General features: G+C 46.9%; 8 protein-coding genes across 8 annotated transcripts; 4 read left to right on the forward strand and 4 right to left on the reverse strand.

Annotated features, from left to right (window-relative positions):
• Positions 1–1,126: 1,126 nt before the first annotated feature.
• Positions 1,127–2,146, reverse strand: EDB91DRAFT_1233726 (P-loop containing nucleoside triphosphate hydrolase protein; the record flags this gene model as incomplete). The annotated part of the gene is made up of 2 exons (XM_041321131.1): positions 1,127–1,705; positions 1,826–2,146. 2 exons carry the CDS (start codon positions 2,144–2,146, stop codon positions 1,127–1,129), a joined length of 900 nt encoding a protein of 299 aa, XP_041183625.1.
• A 3,917-nt stretch (positions 2,147–6,063) lies between these two features.
• Positions 6,064–8,528, forward strand: EDB91DRAFT_1242136 (uncharacterized protein; the record flags this gene model as incomplete). Its single annotated transcript, XM_041322159.1, has 5 exons — positions 6,064–6,358; positions 7,400–7,566; positions 7,622–7,711; positions 7,763–7,927; positions 7,980–8,528. The coding sequence occupies 5 exons, from the start codon at positions 6,064–6,066 to the stop codon at positions 8,526–8,528; spliced, it is 1,266 nt and encodes a 421-aa protein (XP_041183626.1).
• A 990-nt stretch (positions 8,529–9,518) lies between these two features.
• EDB91DRAFT_1043055 (uncharacterized protein) lies at positions 9,519–9,878 on the reverse strand (the record flags this gene model as incomplete). Its single annotated transcript, XM_041313037.1, has 1 exon — positions 9,519–9,878. The coding sequence occupies one exon, from the start codon at positions 9,876–9,878 to the stop codon at positions 9,519–9,521; it is 360 nt and encodes a 119-aa protein (XP_041183627.1).
• A 1,020-nt stretch (positions 9,879–10,898) lies between these two features.
• On the forward strand, positions 10,899–11,366 carry EDB91DRAFT_1242139 (histone-fold-containing protein; the record flags this gene model as incomplete). Its single annotated transcript, XM_041322160.1, has 4 exons — positions 10,899–10,925; positions 10,979–11,050; positions 11,101–11,237; positions 11,291–11,366. 4 exons carry the CDS (start codon positions 10,899–10,901, stop codon positions 11,364–11,366), a joined length of 312 nt encoding a protein of 103 aa, XP_041183628.1.
• A 177-nt stretch (positions 11,367–11,543) lies between these two features.
• Positions 11,544–13,429, reverse strand: EDB91DRAFT_1233728 (uncharacterized protein; the record flags this gene model as incomplete). The annotated part of the gene is made up of 2 exons (XM_041321132.1): positions 11,544–13,173; positions 13,239–13,429. 2 exons carry the CDS (start codon positions 13,427–13,429, stop codon positions 11,544–11,546), a joined length of 1,821 nt encoding a protein of 606 aa, XP_041183629.1.
• A 39-nt stretch (positions 13,430–13,468) lies between these two features.
• Positions 13,469–16,095, reverse strand: EDB91DRAFT_1193444 (glycosyltransferase family 22 protein). Its single transcript, XM_041320562.1, has 8 exons — positions 15,915–16,095; positions 15,756–15,862; positions 15,552–15,703; positions 15,340–15,499; positions 15,001–15,287; positions 14,488–14,949; positions 13,957–14,427; positions 13,469–13,906 (listed from the first exon to the last, which is right to left on the reverse strand). The coding sequence occupies exons 1-8, from the start codon at positions 16,019–16,021 to the stop codon at positions 13,616–13,618; spliced, it is 2,037 nt and encodes a 678-aa protein (XP_041183630.1). The 5' UTR covers positions 16,022–16,095; the 3' UTR covers positions 13,469–13,615.
• A 618-nt stretch (positions 16,096–16,713) lies between these two features.
• EDB91DRAFT_1042223 (uncharacterized protein) lies at positions 16,714–18,711 on the forward strand (the record flags this gene model as incomplete). Its single annotated transcript, XM_041312981.1, has 14 exons — positions 16,714–16,751; positions 16,801–16,820; positions 16,949–17,001; positions 17,054–17,103; positions 17,159–17,243; positions 17,295–17,337; positions 17,400–17,522; positions 17,575–17,600; positions 17,651–17,731; positions 17,812–17,929; positions 17,976–18,013; positions 18,067–18,089; positions 18,141–18,213; positions 18,268–18,711. The coding sequence occupies 14 exons, from the start codon at positions 16,714–16,716 to the stop codon at positions 18,709–18,711; spliced, it is 1,215 nt and encodes a 404-aa protein (XP_041183631.1).
• Positions 18,712–19,223: 512 nt separating this feature from the next.
• On the forward strand, positions 19,224–20,068 carry EDB91DRAFT_1042655 (uncharacterized protein; the record flags this gene model as incomplete). The annotated part of the gene is made up of 3 exons (XM_041313014.1): positions 19,224–19,284; positions 19,352–19,611; positions 19,658–20,068. 3 exons carry the CDS (start codon positions 19,224–19,226, stop codon positions 20,066–20,068), a joined length of 732 nt encoding a protein of 243 aa, XP_041183632.1.
• Positions 20,069–20,106: the final 38 nt, after the last annotated feature.

Consider the following 20,106-nt stretch of genomic DNA (forward strand, 5'->3'; position numbering starts at 1 on the left):
AGTTTGGCTGGTTTATTGCAGCGGAGGGGCCAAGGACCACTAACAGGGTGAACACTGCAGGAATGGGAGGTGGCGGTGGTGGAGGAAAGTAAGACTGAATAATTTCAATGATTTGTACGCCATAATCCAGGGAATAGCACCAGCCAGTTTGCGCTAATAACAATGCGGAAGTTGATAGCTTTGCATAGTGAGCGAGGTCAACAATGCAGTTGAGAATTTTGTTCATCATGATAAGCTGTGGGCCAAAGAAGATGTCGCCATCAAGGTCCTCTTCAACCATTTTAAAATCCCTCCATTGAAGGAGTGCTGCACGTAAATCATGTTCTCTGCTGGTCATTTCGTATGGTTTAAACTTGAATTTTGGTTTTACTCATGTTGATGGAAATGTTTGCAGCGGAAGGAGGTGTGACGTGAGTAGCGCAGGAGTACATATGTCACAGCAGTCACCAGATGGTGCCTCACTGCATCATTCGCAACATGCTGCTTGGCTATTACCTTGATATAAAGTTATGAGTCATTCAATTTGAAGCTTGCATTTGAAAATCTGCTTACTCTTTGGATTATTGAAGTATTCATCAGCCACCCGACGTCGACAGAATCCACAATGTCTTGCATTGATGAAGGCATACATTGCAAAGCGCTCGCAGGCTGTGTTATCAAGATTCTCAGGAATGAGCTGCACATGCGCTGATGGGATGATGGTCATTTCTGACGGATGTGATGATGACGGCAAAGTGCCAATAGTGCGCAAATGATCCTGTACATCCTCTGCAATAACCATTTCATCCTGCGATTCAAAGCCATCATCACCTCCCTCAAACTCACTGTCAACCTCTTCCTCTCGATCCTTCTCTAAGCTTGCTCCATTAGTCCGCGACTCTGATCCTTTTTTCCTTTTCTTTCGTTGACTATCTTCCTCAACTGCAGGCCTTTTGCGCTTCCCTCTGTATGTATCAAAGTATATCGGCTCAACAAGGTAGATTCCCACCGCTGTTAGCGAAGGATCTCTGGCACTGTGTCCAAGCCTCTATAAGAGAGCACACAGTGAGGGAGTGTAACCCCATTGCACAATTATTTTAATATCACGCAGATCAAGTCCCTTAATGAATAGATGAGTATGAGAAAATTAAATGTAATTGTCACTAACCATTCCCACTGCATCGGTGCAGCAGATACCCCACAGTCCACCTTCTTGAAGCTTTGCCATCGCATTGATACGGAATTTCATTGTCATCCTGGAATGGAACCAGAAGATCTTCCCCCGCAAATGTCCAGGGAGATCCGAACACAAGCGGTTGCAAGTCATTTCTGCCGAAGTCCAAGAATTCGTGAAGATCATAAACTTCTGTGGTGGATTTATATCTCCAAGTCTCATATCCAGGACTCGGGTTAGATCATGCATGGTATTACGCGGAAACTTCATCTCTTCAACAATAAGGCTAATATTTGGACGGTTGTTAGACCAGGTGACCCTCGCAAGGTTATGTGACCAGATACGGAGCTTCGAAGTGACGTCGGCCAAAATATGTGGTGGCATTGTTGCTGATACAACATGGACTGTCACATGGTCAGGCAAATACCATCTAAGATTCCCCAGCTCGCTGTACTGTGGCCTGAAGTCCTCGCCCCATTCACTTATGCAGTGCCCTTCATCAAATGTGATATTGAATATCTTCTTGGTAAACTTCTTTGACTTCCACAATGCCTGAAAACGCGCGTCACTGAGTATCCGTTCTGGGCTGACTGCGATGACGCAATATTTAAGCCTCTCGATATCCTGCACAACATTAACGAAGAAAATGTAGAACAGAATCTCGTTACAGACCTTGAATACCTGATCTGTAGCCGTCTCCTTACACAAATTGATGGCAGGGAAACCATAAGCCTCTGCCTCCTTCTGGTTCTTCTCCCCTAATATATTCAGCAGCGTGACGATGATGATAATCCTACCTGCATTAAATAGGAGAGGAATCCAAAATGTAAGTGTTTTGCTGGAGCCAGTAGGGGAGATGGTGACAACGTCCTTTTTGTTGAGCTGATATCGAGCCGACTGAAGCTGCCAGGTGCAGGGAGACAAGCCAAACTTCTCTTGGACAGTCTGCTTCATGTTTATGAGGCTTGGGACATTGAAACGACAGGCAGACATCTGATGGGGTTACTGGGGTAGTTAGCTTAGCACCAAATGGGACATATGCAGTCACGTCACACTACTGAACTTACCATCTGCCTGGTGTACCTGATGGCTCATCAGACGTTCAGATGGATTTTTCGGTGGTAGCAAATAGCGGCAAACTTGATGCCACAACAAGTTGTGCCAGTCGGCTAGGTGTGTAGAGTCCAAAGTTGCGGTGTTTGAATTAAGGTGCGGGATTTGAAATATAGTTGTATGTATTTGGTCTGTGGCACTAGTATGAGACTCTACACACTGCCGATGGTTTGGAGTCTGACCATGATGCACATCCTATGATGCTGAAACTATTAAGGCACCCCCTTCAAGTAATTTCATCTCGCACCTACCAAAATGTTCTAGGTTGCCAACAGAACATTCCTTCGACTCGTGGTGTGCATGGAAATCAAATGGAGTGCAAGTCACCATGGAAACTCCAGGTCCTGGTCCTCAAAGGCAGATTATGTGAGATTTTGTGCAGTGAGGAATCAAACATCCTGCCAAGCAGCTTACGAGAAAGACTTGGCGTGAAACTCTGGTGAAGGGTATTGTTGAAGACGACCTTCCATACTCACTGGTTGAAAAACGAGGCATGAAGCGAACATTCATGTTGATTCTTCTGACAGGTGATTCATTACCTTCATGTCAAACTGTTTGTTGTGATATTGATAGGCTCTATGAGGGCATGAATAAAAAAGTCAATGCAGTCCTTCAGGTGAGATTTACCATTCTTGGATAGACATCAGTGTAAATTAACAAATTTTGTAGTCGAACACATCACAACTTGCCTTCTTGAGTGATATCTGGACCAGCAAAAACTCAGTTTATGCTTTTCTTGGTTCTGTGGTCTCCTGGATCAACGATGAGTGGGAGCTTATGGAATCTCCCCTTGAGCTTATTGCACTTGACGGAGATCACTCAGGGAAAGTGTCTGGCAAGCTACTGTTCAAGGTGCTGAAGCACCAGAAACTGACTAGCAAGATCAGTGGGTTCATGGTCAACTTCACGGAGATTTTTTTCACTCATCTCTCAATAGTTGCCCATGCTATGGACAACACAGCAAGTAACACGACAATGAATGAGGCACTGACGAAACAGATTGCTGACGAAGGCTCCCATTTGCATCATGCGAATATGCAAATCGGCTGCGCAGCTCATGTCATCAATCTCGTGGTGCAGTATGTAGCCTTACATTCATCTTTCACCAGACTAATGAAGTATGATACTGCCAGGGCAATATTGGACGGGCTTCACGCTGCTCCAAGTCCTGATGAGGAAGACCTCTATGAGAGTGCTCGACAGTTCCCACTTACATACTCACCCAAAGACGACCCCGAAGTCCAGCAAGAAATGGAAGAGATGCAAAAAGAGGCGAAGAAAAACAATGGGGATGACAACATGAACCAAGGTGATGAATCAGATGCTTATGTTTCCAGTGACGATGAAGGTGCTGTGACCATGAGTAAGAGTGGCAAAAAAGCGAAGAAGAATCAAAATCTCACTGCAGTTGAGAAGGCTAGTAGTTGTATTTTGCTACCCAAGTCAGTTCTGATGCCACTTTCAGCTTCACGCAATTGTAGTCGACATTCTCACTTCAGAAGTTCGTCGGAAACGGATGCGCCGACTTATCCGTCAACTATGTGACACGTGTTACAAGGGGCTTGTTCCCATTCACAGTATGCCCATTTGGTGGAACACGACACTTGCAGAAATTGACTGAGCTACAAAGCTCAAGCCAGTATGTAGTTTTGCCATGAGCTCACTTGACCAGGGCAGCTTACATTATACAGGCAATCAACCAATGGGTTGATCAACTGGACGCCCATCTCACTGGGAAAAAGAAGCACACTGCAATCCACAAGAAGAAGAAATTATCTTTGAGTGTTAGCGACTGGGAATTTCTCAAGCGCCTTTCCTCAATCCTTGTCGTGTGTTTTTAATTTTTTTTGCTCATTCATGACTCACCATGCTACTCCACAGCTTTTTTACACTTCAACACTCGACCTCTCATGCAAACACGTCCCTACCATATGTTACACACTCCCGCTGTACAAGCAGCTGGAGTTACACATGGACACTTTTTGCCATCAAGCCTCGGAGGAAACTGACGTTCACAGACTTGAAAATGCACTCACGGCTGGTCTTGACAAACTTTGGATTCACATGGAGAAGGCTCTGGTATCTGATTACCCTTTGTTGGGTGCTGGTGAGTGTTTTTTTATCACGTCAGAAGTATAATCATATTGATGTTTCTAGTTCTACATCCAAGAATGAGAGTCTCGTATTTTGATGACGAGAGCTTGTGGTCAAATACGAATCTCGCAGCTCATATGCAAATTCTTCTTGATCATATGTACCAGGTATACTCCGAGGATAGCATGGACAGTTCCCCCATCACTCCCGCTACTACTGCCGACCCCGTCTCACCTGTCAAACATTCTGCCTTCAAGTCAGCAGTCAAGATGCACATGCAGAAGACCGGCCCTAGCACATCTCAGAAAGAGGTTGACATTTACCTCAGTGGCCCTTTATCCATGCATGACAGAACAGGAAGACAATCCTTTAATCTGGTAGAAGGTTTGTATCTTTTAGCTGTTTATTCTTCAACAACTGATTGTATTCCACTTAGCAACACGAGACAATGTTTCTGGTGCTGTCCCGCATCGCCCAGTGACATTCTCGTGATCCCCACCATTAGCGTCTCCATCGAACATTTGTTCTCAAGCAGCAAACATACACTCCCCGATAGCTGGTTGTCTCTGAGTGCCGAGTCCGTGTCAACCACTATTATCACGAAGGAATGGTTAAAATGCGATTTTGGGAATGGTGTCAATTTTCTTGAGGGCATTGTAGGGAGTATCCCTACGCTAGGCTTGTATCCACCACTTTTCTGATGCATCAGGCGTCCATCCGACACCAATCCATTCCATCCGATACCCATCCGCTTTTCGGATGACAAGTGGATACCTTCGGATCTCCCCCTATAGCTCATGCATCCACCGCATCCGTCCTGTCCACGTCCATTCTACCTCATTAGTACGTACTCACATGCATTTCCTTGTTACTGACTGAACACAGACATATCCTCTCACACTCCACTATTTTCCAGATAGCTTATGGCACAGTCTAGACTCGCTACCTATACCAAGTGTTCCTTGAAAATACTGTACCCTATAAGCACAGAAGTTTTCGGAAAATACTTACTTGATGTAACTTCCTCCCACTTGTCTTGCACCTTACCAGAAAATCACTTTGACTTATACCCACTATCCATCCAACCTTTAATGAATTTCCTTCGACTTTGATTCGCATCCCATCTGATCCGCAAGTATCATCCGCTCCATCCGACAAATCTGTACGTTTCACATCCTGTCTGTTTCATCCGCTTTTGCAGATCCTTCATCCTATAGGGTCACTTTAGACAGAGACAAGTGTTTCCCCAGTAGCAATCCCCTTAAGGGTCGAATGTGCTTGTTATCAAGTGAGGCAGTAGGCAGCAAAGACCCAACTGTGTGGTAGATCGATTTCTCGCTACTGCACTTGTTGTTCACACAGCGTGAACATCCATTGGATACAATTAAGTATGGTTACATTACCATTACATTTCAATACAATACCTATATGATTAAATACTCTCACTCGCTGACCTGTAATATTATGAATACATTATATTATGGCCCTCAGAGTATTATAATCGTAATTGGACAGCACTATTTACAGCTGTGTGCAAAACTAATGTCAATCACAAAAATTTTGCAGTGCGTGTGACCAAAAAGGAAATTGATAGAACAATGCATCCTGGATGCCGGGGAGACTTCCTACAACTGGTACACATTTTTCAGATGTTGTCAGCCCTTCTCACTATCTTTACTACATGTTATAAACATATATATTCTATGGCACAAAGAAAAAAACCTGCCAAAAAGTCAACAATCAAAAGTCCAGCCAGACTGTCAAAGACTGCAGTCACAGTGCCCATTGATGAGAGCGAGGAACCACTAGAGTTCCCAGAATCACCTGCATCCTCCAATTATGACAGTAAGAGGGTAGGGCATCTCTCCGAGGCTCACTGGTCTGCCAAAAACCTGGTAGAACTTGATGACAAGGTGGAACTTGATGAATTGGAGCCCGAGCCTGAAGAGGAGAGTGACAACTCAGTAGATATTGTTGAAATGGATGGCATTGCCTCAGGTATATTGAATCATACCTTTCATTTGTGCTAGTAACACTGAAAAACACGTCATTCACAGGTCCTGCACTCATGTTCATCAATGTGGACCCTGTATCCTTGTTATGACTAACGTTCACCAAATGGTAAAGATCAGATCACAACCACTAGGACTTGGTCACAGTTGATGAGAACAAGATAGGATTGAGCGTGAATATCTAAGTCTACTACAAGTGTAGAAACTGAAGAGGTTAAGTCTAAGGAGTACTTACGCTAACTAACCTACTTATATACATAACATTGAATAGGAGATATCTGAGTATAAAAGAAATCAGCCAATGAGAAAAGAGTCGTATGATACTGCAGATGACTGAGCATGACATCATGATCTATAAGCGATGAGTCAGACAGTGACTAGATAGAAACCCAAGATCCGACCGGTTCTTCTTTGGGAAGCGAGATTGTTCTAGCCCTGTGGAGTAGGGGAGCCAATCGGAGAAGCAACGGGTGATATGTGAAGAGGTGAAGGTGTGACATGAAGTGAAGTCACAGTGACCGGTTCGGTTAACTGAAGTAGCCAGAGGAAAGCCGAGAAATGAAAAATGATTCGTGTTTGGAATTTGTGACAATCCTTCAAATCTTCTCAGTAAGTGGAAGCAAGAGCCATCCCCTGACCTTACCTCAGCTGCTGGCAGTGAGCTGTCTGTGAAGAAATACAAATACAACAAATTTGTACCACAGGGCAAGCTCACTGACGAAGCCATTGATTGGATACTTCTTGGCAAACAGAAGAAACCTTCTACTGGCAAAGGAAAGGCAAGGAAGTCTAGTGTTGGAGTGAATAATACTAGTGAAGATGATGAGGGCGACACATCAAGAAGGTTCACTGTTGTATATTGAAGTGTGGTCTGAGGTGCTGATGGAGAAAAAGTCAGGCAAGGGTGTCAAAGCTTCCATAACAATCGTTTCGTGAGGCCCATTCAAAATGGATACTTCACACACATTCCAATCATTCAAGCGAGAGATTTCAGAAATCTTACCCTGTTGACCCACATTGCTTCCAGTCGCAAAATTTGAATGGAAATTTGAAAACCAGGCCCAGGGTGCTCCACGCAAGAAGATAGCTGACGAGGCAGGTTATGAGGCACTTCTTGATGCTGTCAAGGTGAAGAAAGTGAGCAAGAACATTGTTGTATGGTTATACACCCTGAAGCCTGCTAAAGATGAACAAGTAAGCATTTTTGACATATTTTGACTTCATTGGGCTAACATCTATGTAACACAAGGATTGGGATACAGGAGATCCAGACTATGTTGAGCGTCCATTCAACTTTGACGAAGAAGCTGGTGCAACATGCACTACAAAGGCACTGATTGTATGTGATGACTCAGTTTAGCCGTTGCCCATGACAAATACTCCCCTATAGGATGACATGTCCACCAAACAAAGGATGGCAGTGACCGAACTTGAATCACTGTATCCAGTCAGCAGATATACATTGTTTCCAAATAAGCGTGTTTGGCATGACAAGAGGATGGACACATATTTCGAGCTGACTGAGTTACATATGAAGGTTTGGGCAAATTCAATTGTAAGTATCTTATTTTTCGTCAGGTGGGAAGCTAAAAAATATGATGGTTTAGGCCGCAGGAAGAGCTGACAAATCAGCGCCTCCAACAATGAGCCACTTCACCAACAAACTGAAGGTGCCACGTCCCCCACCAGAAGCACCTATTTCGACATTTGGCGACTTTTATCACCACCGTCAACGTGATCAAGCCTTCAAGGACCAGGAATCAGCTCCTCCTCTACCTCTGCATGGTCAATCCATTCCTCCACATCCACATGGTCAACCCATTCCTCCATTTCAAGGGGCCCATGTTCCAGGCCCTCCACATCAATTCTATCATCCAGCTCAATATATGCAGCCACCAATCTTTGGTGGATATCCTTACCCACCACCTTATTATCCAGTCATGCAGGGTCATGGCCAACCCCAAGCAACTGGGCAACCTATGGGCGAGATATCCTCAGCATCTTCATCACCCAGCATAACAACTTCTCACGATGTATCCCTGTCAGAGTTTTGTACCAAGTATTGTATTTCTGATAGCGATCAGGTGAAGCTCGCAGCTCTGGAATACCAACCTGGAAACAGAGTAGTTGAGACACTGGATGATAGAGAATGGTGAGGTATAGGTCAATTTACGAGACTTGGCTGGCATGCCTTTCTTGATGCACACAAAAAATTTGTAAAGCCATAAAGTCAGGCACATGGTGAAATGATTCTGTACTTTTCATGTCACCTTTCACAGACTTTCTTGGACATTTCAACAGCATTCATTCACACTTAGTTTTTATTGCATAGAAAACATTCAAATTTGTACAATTACGAGCATTCTTGATCACATGACAATGTACCCCGCATTCTTGAACCACCCGTATGCCTTCTCTGCTGTAATACAACTTGTTGCTTCAAGAATAGCCTCAACAGGATCTTCAAGTTGACGCAACTGATGGCCGTGACGTCGAATATAAGCTTTGACTAACAACCATAAATCAGATGCAGAGATAGCATGAATTATTTGTAACTTACAGGCACTGAATGACTCCTCAATTGAAGTTAGATCAGGTGAGTATGGAGGAAGGTAGAGTATTAGACCTCCTATCCGACATTAGCTTTATGAGAGGAGAAACAAGTACAAAAATGAACTGGCACTTTCAACAAGGTCTTCAAGGTCTTCATTATGATGGATTTGGCAATTATCAAGAACAATAATGGACCACTCTCTGGGGAAGGGAGTCATATGAGGAAGCTAGAAAAAAACCCGTATCTTCAACTCAGCTCAACAGACACAGAAAAGAGACATCATTAGTACCACATCTTTGGCAATGAAATCATAAAATTCCTGCGAGTTGAACGAGCCTTCAACCACTTGAGCAGCGATGTAGCCTTGCACAGTCATGGCAGCACACAATGAGTAACAATCACCTCAAACAAAGACATCTGTGAGGTGTGCACGATGTCCGCTTGGTGCTCATCCATAATGCCATGCATATGTCCAATCATTCTTGCTGGTCTCATCAATGACAACGAATTCTGAGCCATCCCCAACAAAGTCATTGCAAAGACTGGCTCTGAATTCCTTGCGTCAGGCCTCATCACGTTCAGAAGCAAGTTTTCAAAGGATCTTGCATGTGAGACCAGCATTTTTGAGATTGCGTGACAGGGAGGAAGTGCTGACAATGATATCGTACTCAACTGCAAGCCATGTGCAGACTTCGTCGAGGAAGAGATCAGAATCTGTAGCAAAGAGGTCTTCAACAGCCATCAGAAGTGCACGTGTGATTGTTCGAGTACGGCCAATGAGTGGAGAGGGAGGCTTCATAGGAGTACTGAACTCCTCAAATATCTGTCGCCAGCAATAGCAGCTCCTCCCAGAAATACCAAGCGCTTCAGATATATCCTTCAGTTCCCATCTGTGATCCCAGAGTTGAAGTGCACATTCTTTGAGATCGCTGCTGATTCTGCAGTTAACCATAGCCTTTAGGTACAGAAAGTCAAATCTGGAGTCTGCTGGCATTGCAAACATCATCTGCAAGGTATATAAAAGCTGTCCCAGCACCTACAATGCATTGTTCTATCAATTTCCTTTTTGGTCACACGCACTGTAAAATTTTTGCAATTGACATTAGTTTTGCACACAGCTGTAACCAACAGCAAGATTTGAAGAAAAATGTTCGATCATTCTGATTCAAATCCTGCATGGGGTGAAATGTGAGGAAAATTTGAAGTAAGTCGAATCACATTACATTTTACCTGTTTGGAAGGGATTTTACCCCATGCAAGATTTAAATCAAAATGATCAAACATTTTTCTTCAAATCTTGCTGTTGGTTAAATGACTTTCTTTTACAGTGTCAAAATGGTGCATAAAATGTACAATTTTGCCCAGGATTTTGCCACTTGTTTAAATTTCTTATTTTTATCATGTTAATTGAATGTATAGTGAAAATGCCTAATTCATCAATGTCATTTTGGAACAAATCTTGCATAGCGAAAAACTCCCAAACCGCCGGTGTGTTAGCAGTAGCATTCCTACACGATAACGAGAAGTACGAGCGGTTGGGGTAGTGGTAAGCCCCCTGACGAGAACTTTCGCGGGTTCGAAACCGCTCGTTTTCCCCCCGCTCTACTAGCCGCCCTCTAGTCTTGCTGACAGGCCCTTATCCTCGGAGACGGGCGTCTGCGGCGGGAACTAAGGCGGTGGTCAGTCTCGATGGCGCTCAGCTGGACGCTTCTGACTGGGGCTTCGCTTACCCAGTCAGTTCGCTAAAAGGGGGGCGGGGGTAGTACCCTCTCCAGATTTTGCAAACTTCTATTCAACATTTTCCCCAGTCACGTGATGTTCATAAACACGACCACACGCGTATAATTGACGGATCAATGAATGTTGACTGAAGTTTGAGCTAGCGCCTTTCTTCTTTCGCCACCACCGTCGACACCACAGGTCGTCCATCTTCTCTATAATTTGTCGAAACACTTAACTCTGTGCATTGAACATGTCTGGACGCGGAAAGGGCGGCAAGGTGATATTGGATTGGCGTCACCTCATCGTTTGTGCGACTCAACAGTACAATAGGGTCTCGGCAAGGGTGGTGCCAAACGTCACCGCAAGATTCTTCGCGACAACATTCAGGGTATTACCAAGCCAGTGAGTGAAAAGAATATTCGAGCACTCTCCCGCTCATATATATATATTAGGCTATCCGCCGTCTTGCCCGTCGTGGCGGTGTGAAGCGTATTTCAGGTCTCATCTACGAGGAGACCCGCGGTGTCCTCAAAATTTTCTTGGAAAATGTTATCCGCGACTCCGTCACTTACACCGAACACGCTAAGCGGTAAGCCCGACCATCAACTCGTTTTAGTACTTATTCATTCATCCGGACTATAGCAAAACGGTTACTGCTCTTGACGTCGTTTATGCCCTGAAGCGGTCAGGGCGCACTCTGTACGGCTTCGGCGCATGATTTATTGTTGACTTGTCACGCATATGTAGTATGTATCAGTAGTGCCTCAAATGTTTCTTTCATTCTCATCAGACTGGCCAATTTCTGTCTCGGTGTCCTCTTAGAGATACATGGTAGTGCGTAAACCGTAGTGCTGGTGTTCGGGCGAGCTTGAAGTGTCTCCGTTTCCGGGTGTGGTCATCTTCGGTAATTCGGCTGATGCGTGCTCGGCAATAGGGACTTGTGGGGGTGACACAAGTCCACATAAATGTGTTCTCCAGCAGATGAAGCTCTCCGTCTCCGAGTGTACTGCATCTGTCTGGTGCCTTCAAATATTCTTCCGCCCTTCGACGGTCCCAAAGGCGAGCTGCCAACCAGTGGGCCGCTTGCCAGTCTGAGAACGCCTTCGGCGTTCACATGCGCATCCGACCTGGACGGTCCGTGCCTGCTCATTCGCCTAAGATTTGCCATTACGTGTGCCTGGTTCAGCTGCCTGGGACGCTCAGGCGGCTCCAGCTTCTCCGCGGAGAGCTTCGGTACAACGCTCTTCTTCACGAGATGCATGAACCCGACCTTCTTGCCTTGCATTGGGTGCAGCAGGAATGGAGAACACGAAAACGTCAGTGGCGTAATGATCTTCTCCCCGGGGAGGACCCGCCTCGAACCGTCCGTGTAACGGTCGTCCACGAGGTAATCGAACTTCCACTGCGCCTTCACGTGCTCCTGCGAGCTTCCCAGCGCCATGCTCTCGCTCCCGAGGACGGTATATACCCCGTTTGTCTTGATGTTCAGCGCCGCGTGCCGGGAAAGATAGTCACGTGACTCGTCCCCGCCTACAGTGACGCGGCGCAGCATCGGCGGACCATCGAGGGTCGCATAGTGGAATGCGAAGCTCTCGCGCTTGACCGGCATGAACTCCGCCACGCCTCCACTCACGTCAGAGGAGACGCCACGCTCGCCGTATGGCAGCAGTGAACGGGAGCGTGGGGAATACCCCATCAGTCGCATCCTTGGCCGGATCGCGCGGAAGCCTTCCTGGTCGATCCAGAGTTCAACTTCGGTCCCTCCGAGCCAAGCGAGATCATGTGGAAGATAGGGATACTTGGACGGGACGCCTGAGTCGCCCGAGGAAGTACGTGGGGAAGGACACGAATGGATGGAGCTAGCTGAAGGGGAGTCGGTGAGCTGCCAGCGGGTTGTGCGTACAGGACCGATGACTGGGGACGGGGGCTCGTGGGGCTCACGGGCGTGTAGACGGAGCCGAGAGGTCCTGGGGATCGAGCGAGGCGTCTTCAAATGATGAATAGCTCCTGAGCGTTCCAGTGGTCTGCGATGTCTTCTGGAGTATGTCAGAGATATGGGAGAAATCACATCTACACTGGGCGATGGCGATGGGAGAGCAAAGGAAGGTGTTGGCAGTGTCGAGAATGTCGCTGACGTGCCAAGACATACAGTTTGCGCTTCATTCTCTTTGTCCCCTACAGGAACAGCCGTTGCTGAGTTGTAAGTCTTTCCCGAGTTGAAAATCCAGGCTTGTCGGTTTGTGCTTCCAAGAACAGTCCTGGCGCTGGGGCTTTCTGATAGTGATGTGCCGACCGAGTCTGACATAGCCAGGCTCCGAATATGTGCCGACTGGAACAGAGACTTGGAGAGGGGACTTGGGGAAGGAGAGGGTGTAGAAACCAGTGACTGGGACGACTGAGATGACTTCGGAGTGAAAAAGACTTCGTCCAGCGGTGATTCGCTGACACTGTAGTTGCTTGCAAGACTAGAGGCCAGTGATGCTGAGGAGGCTGCCATCAGGGACTTTGTAACTCTTCCCGTGCGGCTGTTACGTCGATTTCAAGTCCAATCGCTTTCGGCGGGGTGCATATTTCTGTGCCATATCCAAACCTGAGAGGCGAGTTCAAGGGTGTGGAAAATTTGTTAATCACGAAGTCGAGAATGAGCGGTATTTCACCAGACGTGCTCGGTGACAGTAGGTCATTAGGTGTGAGAATGGGTGATGGAGGGCAAAGCGCAGTGGCGAGCAAGCGCAAGTCAGAAGAGGTTCGAGTCAGGCTGACATGGCTTGAGGACAGCATGTTCGAATCCGGAGATGGATTATACTTTCTGCGAACGAGTGGGCCAACAGGGATGAAGATAGAATGACTTAAGCAGTACCGTCGTCATTTTGTTCTCTAGGTCGTCAGCCTCCGCATACTCAGATTCGACGTTCACGGTGGCTGACAGCATTCATTATAAATATCCACACGTACCACGCACAACATCTACAGACTTTCCTCCTGCACACGCGCCGCTACCTCGGCTTCTTTCTTGTGCACCTTTTCCCTATTTTTCAGCAGGCAGTAATCTCCGAACTCGTTCTTGTTCTGCCACCACGAACCAGGGAGCCAGAGTGTGCGTGTCAAAAGTGACGAATGCGATGCGTCGAGGAATGGAAGACATGACACCCGTTCCCAAGTCTCGTTGTCGATTGCGTATCGCGGTTCTAGAGGTGATGACACAGGGTGGTTAGGAAAGTCCAGGTCTACAAGGTAGTCGCAGGACTCGATGGGCACCTGAAAGAAAGTCAACGAAATGCCTCAGATGAGATTGTTTGTTTACTGACGTAGAATTCCAGTGCCTCCTTATTGAGGTCGTTCAAGCTCGCTGGGGTGATCTTCGAACCAGGCCTGTCCCACCATCCATTGAGCCTCAATTTTGCGCGACTCTCTTCAAAATGCGCGGGAAGCAGACCGTCAAACTCGCTCTTCACGAAGTCGACTTTCACACCGTTGGGAACAAGGTAATGTCCTGGGAAGCGATACCACTCTTTCCCTAGACAAAGTCTCAGATCAAATGACCTTATTGGTGCCAAGTCAATGGAAGGCCTGTCGATCTCGTCCGTCCCTGGTAGAAGAGGTGGGAGAAGCCCAGTAACATTCAGCAGCCGTGGAAGCTCAGAGGCCTCGAGGTCGTTGAACGTGGAAAGCGGTGCGTGATAGTAGTGCCACAAGGCAAGGGCGCGAGACAGAGAAATAAGCCCTGTCACGGCGATGACGGAGAATGTTATAGCACCAAATATGACGGATCTTGAAGCCTATCGGGACCGCAGAGCACACGTAAGCAAACGCATGTGTGGAACAAGAAGAGTAAATACCCTATATGTGGACTTAGTAGCGGAGATATATGTGGCTTCCATCCATCCGCGGATGAGGTATAGGGCAACGGCCGCATTAAAACAAATGAGGGGATATGCAGGGAACATAAAACGTTCCTCCTTGTGTGCTTGCGCTGTCAAGATAGCCGTCCAGACATATAGTGGTGCTAGGCGAAGTGCGAGCAGCGTGAAAGGCGAGCTCTGCTGTGGGCTAGGTTTCAACATCCCGAGGCGCTTGCGGTCGATCCTGTAGGTAACTGCGAGACCAGGCAAGGACACAAAAGCGAGAGGCACGAGGACATTAAAGTTCAGGAGAAGGTTGAGGATGTAGAAGTACCAAGGGGCTGTGCCGTACAGATCGGGACCACGGTCGGATCCGCCAAAGATATTGTAGCGGACAATGTTCCAAGGTACGATATTCCACCGACCATACGCAACACTATCAATTGCTATGACGGGGACCTGCGACAAAAGCAATTAGGTATGAGCAAATGATACATAGCGACCGCCTACAAATATCAGAGCGGATGCAAGACCGGCGGTGAAGAGGCGTTTCCAGCGAGAAATCATCCATGATTTGCGGGCGCTCGGCTCCAGCTGATCTCCACCAAAAACGAGTAATTCTTCGGACACAAAAGGCAGTGACAGAGCAAGTGCAAAAGGCCATCCAACAATAGCTCCTGTGGCGAAAAGCATTGTTGCAAACAAGGTTCTCCGGTTGTTCTTGAGGCTCGATGGCTCGAGCGAATACGTAAATGCCATCATGGTTGCGTACATCGCAAAAGAAGATGGCAAGAAGGCTGTGTGGGTACTCAACGAAGGTCGTGATAAAACGTAAAAAAAGAATCCTACCTGGAGCCGCGTTCCACATGCCTGCACTGAACAGCAACATAAAGAACAAGTAACGGCCAACGCGTTCGTTGACTTTTTCGACTACAGTGCGGCAAAATTTCGCTTCGCAAAGCGTGGATACAATGGCTAAAGTTATGCGGACTGCGAAGAACGCAGGGCGCTACGTCGATGAGTATGACACGAGTAAGTGTGATCCTATTACGAAGACTCACTTTTCCAAAGCTAAGTGCTACGGGGAGACGCGCAGGTATGAGGTGCAACAAGACATATGCCCAACTTCGAATGGCATACACTGGGGTAACTTCCCATGTCTGGAAGCCATGACCTTGGTCGATGTAGTGTAGTGGCTCCCAAAAATTGAACACTGATATGACATGTAGCTCAAGGAAGTAATACAAGTTGGGAAGTTTACTTACCCTCATCACAATCTTGTATATTTGAGTACATGGCGGATGCCACTCGGATGAGGAGTAGAATGCGCACTGCTGTTGAAAAATCTGGATTCCATGGTTTACGAGCAGACCTGGGAAATCCATCGATGAAAGGTCATAAATGAGTAAGACGAAGCACATTACCTGCGAAGCTGATCTTGCAGCATGCCAGTATGACGTGCAACGCGCGGGGCAGGTGGTTTGTCGTCCTGTTTACGCCTGAAGCGCAAAGTTTGAGTATTTGAGGCCATGACCTCGGTTTACTCTTGGTACAAGAGTTTTGTAGGTGAGGCTAGTTGACGTGAATACGCATTTCGCACCATGTGTGCGCGTATGATCGATGTGTCATAATAAAATAAGTCCGCGGCTGAGTTTTCTAATCACGTGACTTTTAAAGTACCTCGCGTGCATCCTACACTCGATTCGCGTATTCGAACCTCGGCGGGTCGACAACTCACTTGTCTTGTTTTCTGAAATTAGGAATCACATAGTCTGGAGAATCTGCTCCATTTAGCGGTGGTCGCTGTGGAATCTGGATGTAGCTCGGTTGCTGTACACCAGATCTGCGATATACGCCTGGTACTGGCAAGCTAAAAGCCTATCAGGGTATTAATGACCTAGTAAAGGCTGATTCGCAGTCTTTGTGTGTTCCAGCGCTCATGCTTCTGTGACGCTTCGCGAAGTGGAAGACTAGATTTGGTGCGCCCTTTGGCATGTCATGCTGCTCTATTCACCCTCAACATGGAAATTGCCGACCCAATAAATATTCTTGATATAGGCTTCCTTATGCCTTGCAGTGGCGTCTTCGCAATTGTCGCCCCCGTACTCTTACCCGCCCATTGTCTTGTGACTGTCTTCATCCGTCTTTTACTCAAAATTTTTCCTTCATTCTTTACTTTCGTCTCCTCCTCATTTCTTATTTCTCCCCTTTCTTCAACCTACGATGGGGGAACTGGAAACGGCTCAACATTTTATTTACATGTAGGCACCTTCTCTGACCAGAAACCGAATTCTGACGCGTTCTCTGCAGCACACAGGTCTACTTTTGCTGTAAGGACTCTGCTCATCGCAGAAAACGCTGTTTTTGCTGACCTCCCTCACCCCTGTCCTCCAGGCATGTGTATGTACTGAAAGAGATAGCCGCTCTTCATCGACAGTTACTCATCATTAATTTACAGATGCTGTAGTTGTCTGGGACTGGGCCATCAGCTTGCCTAGAGAGTGGCGTTTTGTACATTTTCATGATTGTCCATACCCCATTCCTGCTGACGAGCTCATCAAAGATCTGGAAGACTCACTGGACACCCGTTAAGACTGCGTATCTCTTCTGTCGGTAAGTCTGTATTTCCAGGCAATTTTTGAATACGAGTCACCGCTGCGCTCTTTAGTTACTGGGTTATGGCCGTCGTCCCGTATCTTTTATATGCTTTCGTCACCAATCACTCCGAAGCAGAGTGCCAGAAAATTTACAGGGTCAGTAAGGCGCATATATCCTACTTGTCGTCACTCACCCTTTACCATAAGATCCCTGTTGCATTGGCCATGTGGAACCAAGTCGGATCCGAGTGTCCGTCGTTTTTTTTACTGTTCTCTCACTTCCACATATTGATTTTCGGCCATATATGCTAGCTGTTCTGCTCATTCGTACTTACGCGTTTTTCAACCGTAATAACTACCTGCTGGCAACACTCCTATGTGCGCTAGCCGGTGTTGTTGGATATCAACTTTTTGTTGATACATCCGAAATGATGCGTATGTTCCTCAAATAAACTCGTCGTCGATTTCATTCTGACAAAGTTACCAGTTCTTCCGTTTGTCACTCCACCCTTTGTAGGTCACTCCTGTAACTCGAGAGAAAAATGTTAAAGCTGTTGATGTAGACGGAGGGACCATGTTTCCCCAGGTCTAAGCCTCATTCAGCTCACTTGCTTGGCGAGTTCTCATCCTCGGCTAACTTGTATGTCTCCTTACTAACTGAACATCCAGGTTTCTTCGTGAGTTTCGCTCTCGTCAACCTTGACTTGATCTACAACGTTTGCAGATTGCCCCACTTCTGTTCGACACGATCGTTACTGCCATTACTGTCTGGAAAGCATTTGCAATTCGCCGTCGCAGTGGCGGACCAAGTAGCAAACTCATTCAAACATTCCTTCGAGAAGGTCTGTCATATGTTTAACGCAATCAACCTGCTGACTCCAAAATCAGGTGTCTTCTACTATATTCTCATTTCTATCGCCAACTTGGTACAGTGGATTTTATTTCCAGATTTTCTCTCGTAAACTAATTCTTATTCTAGATCAATGGGATCTTCTACCTTCAGTCAGTAGCATGGTGATAGTGCGCACCATCGTTATTTATGTTTATTCACAGACCTCGTCAAGTAATATCTGCACTCAACATCCCCCTCAGCGTTATGATGGCGCCATTGTTGGCATGTCGTTTGGTACGCTGAATTGCCCATGTGTATTCAAAAGCATTCCTCATAAACATTTTTTAGATCCTCGATCTTCGCGAACGTGGCGCAGAGACCGTTTCCCATTCAGAAGGAACGGGCGTTAGCGCATTTGCAACAAAATCCGGTGTGACTAACTCCAACACTGGTCACCGCGGAAAGCCTGGCCGCGTTCGCCACCGCGGCCCGGGCTCGACGATCACTTCGAACGTTATGCTGAGTACGATAGGAAGCATTCAGCCCGATCTTGAGGCAGCGGAGGTGGAGCTTGACGAGATGCACTTTGAGCTCGGGATGTGCTATGCCGCTGGGGAGAGCACCCGCTCACTAGGTTCGGTGGAAAATGCTACACCAGCACCCGCCTACAACTCGATCGAGATGGGGTTTAACACTCGGCCAGGAAGTGCGACTGACGAAAGTGGAGCGGCTGGTATGTCGGGCGTCTCAGGGATAAGGATTGACATAGAGAAGACAACGTCCACCATCTGAGGACTATATCAAGATGAGCCGCACCAGCCGGCTCTGCACTTTTCCATTCCCCTTTCTGCACCGGATCACATTGTATTGATTCCAGTCTCATCGATATCCACGCAAAGGACGGTTCGTGCACTCTGCACTTGCATTCACTAGACTACGCCATGCTGTCGCTCGGAACCCGTGCAGCGCGTACATCGACGTTTAATTATGTACTTCTAGTTTCTCCCGGACTACAGGTTTTCAAGTACATAAAAACTCTTCGGGTTTCATACCTGCTTGTGCCGTCCCTGTTCTTTGATACTCTGTTCTGTCTATACCATGTATTTTTGTGAGCCACACGCGTCAGCTGGCGTAGGACTTTGTCTAAGCAACTTCAACCGGGCGGACCTGCAGTTAATTGCTGAGTCAGATTGCACCCGCTTTGCAGGTTCAAGCCCGTCGGGGCGGTCAAGAAAGCCTTAAATGCGTGTTATCCACCAGTTCTCCGCAGTTGTTGCTCCCATTCATGTATGACTTGTACAATGATGAGCAGGGTGCAATCATTCAATTTTCTTGACTTGCCTCAAGAGATAATCCTTCATATTCGTAAGTACTCAGCAATGTTGTCCTCGCTTAATATGTTAACAGGCACCTACATCGTCATGAATCGTAGTGTCGTTTCTGGATCTGCCTGACCTCGCAACTCTCTCTAAACTTCATGGATATCTCGCCCTTCTGTCATCTGACCCAGTGCTACATCTCATACGACTACGAGTAGTCGCGCCCTCACGCGTCAACCACTCCTTATTCGCGCGAAACCCTCACGGGATCCTACTCAGACCGACCATCATGGATCTTGTGCACAGGCATGTCATCCGCGGACATAATATCGAAAGGAGATTACGCATGGGCTTGTATATTTACACAGAACGTGTAAGAACATTCGCCAAGTGATAATAAACCGCTGACAATTATGCAGTCTGCGGATCAGTACGGCAGTGGCCTGCGGCTGCAACGCCAACGTACCGCTCTTATCATTTCGTCTCACCTTCGAAGACGCGCGCCTGCACCTGTTGTCCTCAAGTTGATGTATCACTCTCATATTCTGCCTGACGTCGAATCGTCCTTGCTCTCCGTTTCGCGGTCTTTGTTACCTGTGGTTAGACAGCTCAAGTGGTCCATTCAGCGCGATAAATTGGCCAATGAGGTGCGAGGCCTGAATGGTGGTGCCCTTGGATTGGGGAATGTAGCACTTCCTTTGACCGGAAGCTTGGGTAGTTGGATTGAGCTGAAAGGACAGAGTGTTGTAAGGGACTGTGAACGGGTACGCCTCGCGCTATGCCCGGATGTACGTAGGATGGTAAAGTTTTATGAAAGCTTGGGACACTGAATGTTGAACATCATCACTTACTTATCTCTGTCCCCTAC

The sequence above is a fragment of the Suillus paluster genome (genome assembly GCF_016628075.1).
Source record: "Suillus paluster strain FC165 chromosome Unknown EDB91scaffold_2, whole genome shotgun sequence".
Lineage (NCBI taxonomy): Eukaryota > Fungi > Basidiomycota > Agaricomycetes > Boletales > Suillaceae > Suillus > Suillus paluster.